This window comes from Habropoda laboriosa, unplaced genomic scaffold, assembly GCF_001263275.1.
Source record: "Habropoda laboriosa isolate 0110345459 unplaced genomic scaffold, ASM126327v1 scaffold2, whole genome shotgun sequence".
Lineage (NCBI taxonomy): Eukaryota > Metazoa > Arthropoda > Insecta > Hymenoptera > Apidae > Habropoda > Habropoda laboriosa.
The window spans coordinates 5257176-5266969 of record NW_017100190.1 but is presented as its reverse complement, the minus strand read 5'-3'; the positions used below and the strand labels follow the sequence as shown (position 1 = coordinate 5266969).

The window sequence follows — 9794 nt, the reverse complement described above, 5'->3', positions numbered from 1 at the left end:
TTTTTCGTTTAAAAAAAAAAAAAAAAAAAAAAAAAAAAGAAAAACGGACTCAATTTGGCGTGTGCCAGGGATGTCGATATTGTTATCACCCGGCGTGTCTGACCCTACAAAAGCACCGTGTGTGCATCTAGGCACGCGCGCGCCCGCGCGCGTGCATGTGTGTCTGTGTTTGTGTGCGCGTGTGTGTGTGTCGTGTGGTGTGTCGTCCTCTTTCGTTCGATCGCTACGTGATGCACAGGTATTTTATAACGTGGCTACTGGTGCGCTCGTGTGTACCTGTGTGTTCGTATAACCTTCAACCATCGCAACTTTTTGCCTCGTTACGCCGTTGGAAAAATCTCGAGGGAAAGGCCCTTCAAACGAGCCCTTCCGAAAATTTTCAGCCGTGGTAAAAACTTTTCGTGGATAACGCACGCGACCGCGGTTGCGATCAGAAACATAAAAAAAGGAGGCCGCTCGACAACGAGTCAACGAGCGTTGGGCAAAGTTTGACGGCTCGACGCGAAACAGACGACACGACGTGTCGCGTGTTAAAACCCATCGATTCTTTTCTTTCTTTTTTCTCTACAGTACCGCAGCGTACGCGACGCGTGGGCGGCGTAAGGCGGAGGCGTTCGAATATTCCCGCGCAAACACTTGTTACGCACCGGAGAAAATCGGAGAAAGAGTAAAAAAAAAAAAACGATAAAGGAACCCCGACGAGATCTCGAGCCGTTAGAATGCAGAACACTACGAGGAGGAAACGAAATAGAGAAGCGAAGAGAACATGTCAACCAGCACACGCGGCAGAGAAAATTAAGAGTAAAACTCGTGGATACAAAACCTGACACGAGAGAGAGAGAGAGAATGACCATTAGGAGAAAAAAAAAATAGAGCATCGAAAAACAAAATGCCGGATCTGTTAACCGGGGGAGAGACACGTATAAAAATTGGCGATAGAAATGAAATGAAAAAAAAAAAAATAAAGAAGGTCAATGATATGAAGAGAACAGAAGAAACGAAACGAAAGAAAAAAAAAAGATCGATGTCGATGTGAAAATGAGGATGCAAACGATTGAAGTGAGTGGTGGGGTGGGAAGAAGAAGAACGGAAAATTACGCGACGGTATGATCTCGCGCGCGCCGTTGATACAAAACTTGGCATGACAGAGAAACGTTCTAATAAAATTGGACGGGAGTTTTATTAATATCTTACCTCTGGTCGTCACATCGACGTGATTAATACACTTAATCTAAGCAATTCAAGGGGTTAACGTGATCGTATAGGGATAATCTTTGGACACAGTAATAGAGGCGGGGTAGTTGGAACGATATTTTTTCAATCGTAGAGAGAGAGAGAGAAAGAGAGAGAGAGAGAGAGAGAGAGAGAGAAATAAGAAAATGGAAGGACGACATAGAAAACCAGGCAATCGTAGTCTTACCTCGAGAGGTCCTTCGTCTGGGTCCTCGTGCAAACCGGAAGAGAAAAAATTAACAAGGAAAAAGGAGAAAAAAAATGGGGGCGGTGGTGGAGTATGGACGAACGAATCGCAAGGACGACGGTAACGCTCATTAGTGAACATGAAGTCGATGAAGGTTTAATGATGATGTAGGATCATAGAATGCATTTCAGAATGAGAAAGAGGGATGGATATATATATATATAGATATACATATATATCACGTGGAGGCAAAGGTGAGAGACGGTGGATTCCTCGAAAGCAATTAATCGAGAGTGCAACTAATGGACAAAGGATTCGCGGAAAGAATGGCGGCGGAGCCGGAAGCCGGCTTCGGGGAAAGAACTTCTTCGGGGAACGCTCTGTTAGAAAGTAATTTCGCGCTCGACGATTAAATTCCTCCCATTAACCACGCATCCTCCTTATCGTTACATTATTCACATAGAGATGCGTCTCGTCTCGGGCGAAACACTCTCTCTAGATCATGTTTCCCTGGAGAATTTCCATGTACCGACGTAGCTTCGTTACACAATGCTGTTTACCAGAGAGTCCCAAAAATATCACTTCGAAATTCTTGTTCGAAACTTCCGAAAAAAATAGTCACTTGTGATCGTCCAACCTACATATACTGTATAATTGAACACATACATAATATATCGTCGTAAGGTTCTCTCGATCGAACAAGAATTCCATCTATGTATGTAACTTCCAACCAAGAAAATCCTTCGACAACTCTCTATAGAAACTATATCAAACATACGTGTATACTTTAAACAGCACTGTTTCGCTCCACCGTGAATCCTCGCCCCTAACAATGACCAAAAAAAACCTCGAGGACGACTCGCGTTTGCGTCAGGTTTCTCCTCATGGGGAATGAACGAAGAGGGGGTAGAGTCAGAGGGCAAATTTTTTTCAAGGGTTTTTTGGGGGAGGCGTCATACGACATCTTACCTCCAGAAGCTCCTGACTTTGCGTCTGGGTCTGGGCCTGCTGGGTATTGTCCATGCTGTTGGTAGTTGTGGTGCCTGTGGACGTGGTGCTGGAGGTTGGCGCGATCGGCTGCGTGGAGGACGTTGACGATGGAAGAACCGTGACGGAGGTAGTCGGCATTGGGAGAGGTGGCGGCAACGGCGGCGGTGGAGGTGGCGGAGGCGGTGGTACCACCTGAACCTGTGGCGGCTGTGCCACCACGACAGCGGCGGGTAAAGTGGTGTTGGTGGTACAGCTGGTGGTGCTCGCGGTGCTTAACACCGTGTTGCTGTTCGTCACTAACGGCGTGACAGATGCCAGACTCGCGGACGAGATCGAGGATGATTTTTTCGCGAGAGTATCCTCGGTATCGGTGTGCTGCATCATGTCGCGATTTCTCCAACTCTCAGCGATGCTCTCCCGATTTTTCCAGATTGTGGCCACAGTACTGCTAGCCAGACCCAGCTCGCGTGCCACGTCGCTCTTGCTCTTACCGCGTTCGATCTCTTGGATGATCTTCATTTTCTGCTTGATCGTGAACGCTAGCCGCTTTCGACCCTGCGTTTGTAGGTTTAGGGATGCCCAATAATCGATCGTGTTAATCGGCGACGTAACGTGATTACAACGTGATGGTGGTGATAGTGGTGGTGATGGTAGTGGTGATGGTGGTGGTACGCGTGCGAGTGACAACACCCGTCGCTCTTTTCGACGGTGGCCCGTCCTTCGTTCGAGGAGGACGTTCGTGAACGATTGATTTGAGCAACTTGGGTGAATGATTTTGGTTGTGATCGTGGTGGTGGTAGTGATAGGTGGTGGTGGTGGTGGTGGTTGTTGGATTTCGAACGTGGTTGTCTCTCTGTGAAGAGGATAGGCTGAGCCTTTTTCGAGCTTCGCAACCAACTGAAAGTTGCAACAGAACAAACTAAGGGGCTCGATACCGGATACCGTGTGTATCTTTGAACAAAACAAATTCGTTGTGTTTTTTGTTACACGATGATGGAATAAATGAATCACCGGTGGGAATGATTACGATTCTTAAGATCGATTATTAAGTGGAACTCTTTGGGCATCCCTATTTATCGCGTTCCAATTAATAGTTTCTTTTTTTTTTTGTTTTGTTTTTTTGTTTTGTCTTTGCTATCACTTCTCCTTTTTCGGCTGACGTTTCTTTCTATTTCCCCTCGAACAAATTTTCGCTCTGCGTGTTGCGTGTAAGTTTTTCTTTTACTCAAATTTTCAAGGGACCAGGCGGACACGTATTGTGATGTACAGTGCGTGTGAAGGTGGATGCATGTGAACATGAAGGGAACGAATGAGCGAACGAGTGTGACGAGAGTGATTGAAATCTTAGGTTTGGTTCGTTTTCTTTTTAGGTCTTGTGGTCAAAAGGAGATGGTGTGTCTCGCTTTCCTTAGGCGATCAGGGGGATGTTCCGTTACACTATGGATGTTTTCTCTGGAGAACTATCACAATGGATGGGCTATTAAAGTTGCTACACTCGCGCATATTCTATTCGCTGCGGAAAATGTCCACGGGAAAACGGTTCCGCTTGCGCGAGAGAACGTGCACGTGGACGTTTCGCGAGATCGTAAACTCGATTTCTCGTGCGACGAATCTTCCCTTTTCGCGGTGCTCGACCAACGGGAAAGAAACTTCGTCTCCTGCACGCGTCACGTTAAGACGAGCAAGCGGAGAGGTTTTCCGGGTGAAACGCGCGTCCCTTTAACGCTCCCGAGACCGTGTACACGCCGATTTTCTTTGTAGTCTTTTCGAAACTTTCGATCTAACGATAAGAAAAAGCAGCACCGAGATGAAACGTCAACGCGAATCTTTACGTTTGAAATGAAAAGGAGAAATCGAAGTGCACACGGCTGGAACAGCGGTAAGGTACTCGATAAGAGCATAGAAAGAATTTTCTAATCTAAATGGTATGTTTATCTGGTTCTAAAACCGATCAATCTAACTTCTCACACGATCATTCCGTCGTCATTCTATGTGAATGTTCAGGTGAGGACAAACTATACCACGACAAAGACCGATTATATGTAAAGAGAGAGATAAATATATACTTTGAGACTGTCTACACAGCGCACACAAAAAGCACCGGGAAACTATGCATCATCGAGTTCACGCATACGACTATGGAAACATATCTCGAGCAGACTATCGTGACTCGTCGGTGGAACGATTATTTTCCACTGAAAACCTCGAGACCATGATGAACATCGGATGCTCCGATCGTTATTTGTCAAGAGCAACATTGTTCGATTCCGGTATATATTTGTAATCACTCTCTACCTTAACTCTACATTCTGCCGTAGAAAATCCTCGAAACATCATTCTATCTAAATCATCTCAAGCGTTCAACGAACTCTACGAAATTTCATCCGCGATGTACCATCGTAGTCTCGATTTTCTCTACAATTCTTTCCACCCATTCTCTCGTACACTTTCTCCCGCCCATTCTCTCTCTATGAAAGCTGCACGGTTCATCGCGGTTTCTCATCAATGAAACCCAAATACTGTCGGGTCGATTCTCGCCGCGTGGAGGACCCGGAAGCGAGATGCAGCCACAAACGATCTCCGGTCAAAGAAAATCACGACTAAATAAATAAGTGAACGAAAAAAAAAAAAAAAAAAAGAAGAAAAAGTAAAGGAGGAGCACGTTCTCGACTCACTTGGCGTGAAGAAGAAAGTGGGAGAAAGGCGTTAAACGAAACAGAAAACGCATCGAACACAAAACTAAAAAAGAGAAAAGAAGACTTTGGGGAGAGCTAAAGGGTTGATTCTCGATTAGGGTGATCGGGGTAGGGGGAGGGTTTCTGGTTCTTTTTTGGTTGTCAATCGGAAGAAAGAGACTTTCTGGGAGGACATGCTGGGTTCTCCTGTCACTATTGCTAGCGATTCTCGGTCGTTCTATGGGGGGGCGGGGGGTTGTTTTTCTTTTTCTTTTTTGGTTTCACGTGTGTCCTGGGACAGTTTTATTTCTTTTTTTTCTTTTCTTTCTTTGCTTTTTTTTTTCTCTGGTTTCTTGGAGTTCGTAATGGGTGGTTCAAGGGTTGACACACATATATATATAAAATGCGAGTATATAAAAAAGTTGTCTGGAGTTACAAGAATATCCACTGGAGGAGTATATATAAATGTATAAATATATATATATGTATATGTATAATATAAATACGACACACACAGAGAGCATGCGACACGCACGACAGGTGGACAAAATACAAAAAAACGTAGTAGGTATCCCAAATAGAGTAAGAGAACAGATTCCTTGTGAATGAAACAACGAGAATCGAGACAAAAAACGTGAAAAGGAAGTATAAAACACGGTCAATAGAGAGAAGAGTTAAGAAAGAGTTCAACTTACCTCGAGCAACTGTTGATTTCGTATCTCCCGCTCCCGTCTCACTGCCTCCTGCCTTTCCGTTTTCTCTTGCTCCTTGATCAGCCTGCAATTGGGACATGATCAATCTGTGATTATTACACGTTGAAAGAATTCAACCCTTTTCGCGGACCAAATAGCTTCTCGAACGAAGGGGACTTGTCACCTAAATATACACCCCTCTCTCTTTTCTTTTTTACCATTTGTTTTCTTTTTTCAACACGGGCTCGAAGGAACAAATCGAAACAGATTACAAAAAATTGAAAAAACAGATCGAAGGGAGTTTATCTCTGTCTTCCAGCAAATTTTTTCGACGTTTACTTTACCTGGCCTGCTCCTTGTGCCGTTGAGCCTCCTCTTTCGCCAATTTTTTCGCGTACGCGAGCTTCTCCCTCTCGTACTGATTGTTCGTTCGCACGTCTCTGAAACCACCCGCGGCTCTTAGCTCCTCCAGTCTCCTCGCCACTTCCTGGGCGCCCAACCTCACGAATTCTGCCTCGGCGAGGCCCATCGTTGGCTGCAGAAACTCGCCCACCAACGGACGGGACGAGAAGGAGAAATTTGCTGTGGTCAGTTCCGGTGGATTCTGATGCTCCAAAAACTAAAAAATCCAATTCCATCGTGCACAATAACAACGGGGAGAAAAATCTTGGCGTGGGAAGAAAATATGTCTCCGATAAAATAAAATAGAAAACAAACAGAAACGAGACGAAACGAAAGGGAAGAGTGAATATAATAAATTTTTCAACGATATGCACTAACCTTCGCCAAGTCAGGACTGCTTCTGAACGTTTTCCCGCAAGGACTATAATAAGACACGTCACCCTTTATCACTCCCGACTTCCCTAATCCTTTGATGACGGTCTCCCGTTTCCAGCCACGCTCGAGCGGCACCTGGAGATCCCTTTCACTCGGCTTCACCTTCCTCCGTTTCGCGCTGGACACACCGTCCGCGTTGTCGTCGTCAGTGTCCGTCACAACGTCGGTGTTACTGCCGCTCTCGCTGGTAACGTCCATGTTGCTCTCCTCTCCCGACACCTCCAGCAGCTTGTTCTTCATCTTCTCCTGCAAAGACCGCTATATAGGGAGCATGGTTTTAGTGGCAAATCATAAGTGAAAAAAACAAAGCAATCTGCGTTCGTCAGGCAGCTCGATATCTTCGCTTTTCTTCGTCAACGATGCCGCACTTCATTCAACTGAACTTCTTTCTTTTTTATACAAAAATCAAAGGATAACCCGCGATGGATGGAATTTGCAAATGAAATAGAAAACGAACTGAAAACACGTGTCGCCACGAAGAACTTTACCTGGTTTTTATCGTCGATTTGACCAGTGGCATGCAGCTGAGCAGCTAGAATATTCGACCTTAGCAACGAGACCTGATGAGACAATGGCACGCTAGGGTCCAATGTGGGCGTCGGTTTGATTCCCAGGGCTCTGCTCTGTGCCAGTAACGAGGCCACGGTGTTCTTCTTGGGTTTGGATACACCACGACCAAGGTTTCTCGGCCGACCATCTTTGTGGTGGGTCGTGCTAGCGCTCTCGCTCTCCTCGCTTCCGCTGCTCGGTCGCTGCGGCGAATCTGCCGCTGCGAACAGCTGCGCTAACGATGGACTTGGAGACGCTGGCACCGGTACAGAGTTCTGTGGTACTCTTCGAGGTTTCGGTCCTGGTTTCCTTCTCGCTGGCATTTACAAATCGGAGATTTTAATTGAGCATCGGTCCACGGGATTGCAAGAATTTTAATCGTGCGATCGAATTAGGACGAAAGTGTGAGTGCGTGTAAAAAAGGTGAATGGGGACTCGGCCGCGAATCGTCCAAGTGTAACCAATAAAGAATCTTACGAATCTTGGAAAATGCCGTTTGAAATTTTTTTGGAGAATTTAGAAAGGGAGATTAGTATTGAAGAAATGATGGAGCGTATTTGGACACATACTTTTTACAAGTGATCGACTGTCAAAGGGTTACGAATTTTTTAACACGTTGCCAACATGAAAGAATGACATTTCTAAGGAATTTAGTTTCCTAACACGATTCTTTTCAGTTAGAAATAATAAAAAATATACGAAATAATTTTTCGTTAATGGTAAAAGGAAATTTGTTCAAATTATCGATGCAACGACACTTTTCTCTCTAATGCGATAAATTTGGAGTGCAAACGAGGTACTCACAGGTTCGATCAGAGGCGAGTAAAGACTGGCTTAAATTACTGAGCTGACTGAGAGGCTGGCTGCCGGAAATCGGCGAGCTACTGCTCATCGTCGCCGGTTTCAACGACAAATTCAACGGCGCGTCCGAATCGTTCGAATTGTTCGCACTGGTGGTGGTCGTGTACGACGATGGCGCTGGTAAAACGGAACCGTTCGTCGAGTGTGCCGGCAATTTGATCACTTCCACGCGATCTACCGACTCCCTGTAATCGTTCGACTCAGTCTGCAAGAAAATGGAAAACCAACGTTACCTCTCATCTCTTAAGCTGTCCGAAAGTGAAACCTAGATACCGATTTTTTTAACGTTTCACTTACAGAGCTATTCTACGTTTCGACACTTTTTTAACCTTTTCGTTACTAGCGGTGACTATAGTCATCCGACGCTTCACTCTCCCTGGGTACTAGCGATGACTATAGTCACCCGTCAAAATTTCGCACTGATTCTTAACTGAAGGGATTTGCCACACATTGAAACGCCTTCGAATTGCGCGCTGCGTAGAGCGCGTGATGTGCGCAGCGCGTCCAGTAAGAATTAGAAGAAGAACGCGTGTACCACCACGTGTATTGTAAAGTGCTGCGTCGCCTCGACATAAGTAGAGTGATATGTAAATTATATAATTGTCCATGTGAATAAACGTCTATACGAAAACCTAACATTAACTTTGGTAGAGCAGAGTATATCTGTATATATTATTGTATTATATTTTATGTATTGCGACTAGAACAAGGAATTAATAAATGACAATACGTCACTAGCTATCAAAAGTCGCGCTCGTAAGGTCGGTTAGGTCGCGGTAAAACAAGCGCCTCCGCTGGTAGCAGATTCGCGAGTAAGGCCGCCGTAGCGAAAAGGTTAACAGTGTATGCAAACTTTCTTTCGCGAAGCTCGTAAATGTTTAAACATACATTTGCATTTATCCCGAGATAATTGACAAGTGTGTCGAAGTGTCGAGAGTTTCTAAAATAAAAAAACGACAATTACCCCGGTGCGATTGTACTTTCTCGGTTCCATCATCAACGACGTGGTCGTCGTGTTAGTCTGGTGAGCAGTGAGAGCGGGTACCGGTGGCGGATGCACGCTTACGCTCGGCGTGTCTAAGGATATAGTCTTCTTCCTTCCGCGGTTCGTTGTGCCAGGTACCTTTGGACCGACTATGCTCGACGTGTACTTGATGATCTCCGTATCAGGAGGCAAACGTACACCGCCCAATATACTGCTAGGATCGCTGGATAAACGAACATTTTCTCATTCAACTTTCTTTCTTTCACCACCTCTCGTGTTAATACAATTTTCATATCCCGCGTGTCAGATTCAGCGAACGAGATACTTTTCACTCGCGACCACGTTTATCACTTTTTCAAAACTCAAGCCTTTCAGGAGGCAATTGTTGTTGTTGTTATTATTCCGAGACTTTGTTTAATCGCCGACGAGTATAACTCTCCGCGTGGGATAAAAACGATTACTCTAAAGTGACATCCTTAAAAAAGGAAAAAGGAAGGAGCGAGGTCAAAATAAAATTCAACGAAGAAAGAAGAAAAAGTAATAAACGCGGAGTGTAATCATCGTCCACAAAGGGTTGAATGTTCAGCGCGCGTAAACGCGTTTTTTTCTCTCCGCGACTATTTTGAATATTAAATGCAACGGGGGACGGGCGACTAGTTAAAGGACAAATTGTTTAAAACGGCGCAACGTTAAGGGCCATCGAGCAATCATAACAACGAAATTACACGGTTACAAGCACCGTATGAAAGTTAAATGAACGGGAGGGAGCGGTAGCGCGGAATTCA

General features: G+C 45.1%; 1 protein-coding gene across 1 annotated transcript in view; it reads right to left on the bottom strand.

The window, feature by feature from the left end:
* LOC108580201 (bromodomain adjacent to zinc finger domain protein 2B-like) overlaps nucleotides 1-9794 on the bottom strand; it is a 46537-nt gene that overhangs the window by 13512 nt on the left and 23231 nt on the right. The window contains exons 5-10 of the mRNA XM_017943906.1: nucleotides 8989-9232; nucleotides 7968-8229; nucleotides 7103-7479; nucleotides 6558-6872; nucleotides 6122-6396; nucleotides 5781-5862 (exon numbers count right to left, since the gene is read on the bottom strand). Of these exons, the coding sequence (XP_017799395.1) occupies nucleotides 5781-5862; nucleotides 6122-6396; nucleotides 6558-6872; nucleotides 7103-7479; nucleotides 7968-8229; nucleotides 8989-9232 (1555 nt within the window). The remainder of the gene's footprint in view (nucleotides 1-5780; nucleotides 5863-6121; nucleotides 6397-6557; nucleotides 6873-7102; nucleotides 7480-7967; nucleotides 8230-8988; nucleotides 9233-9794) is intronic.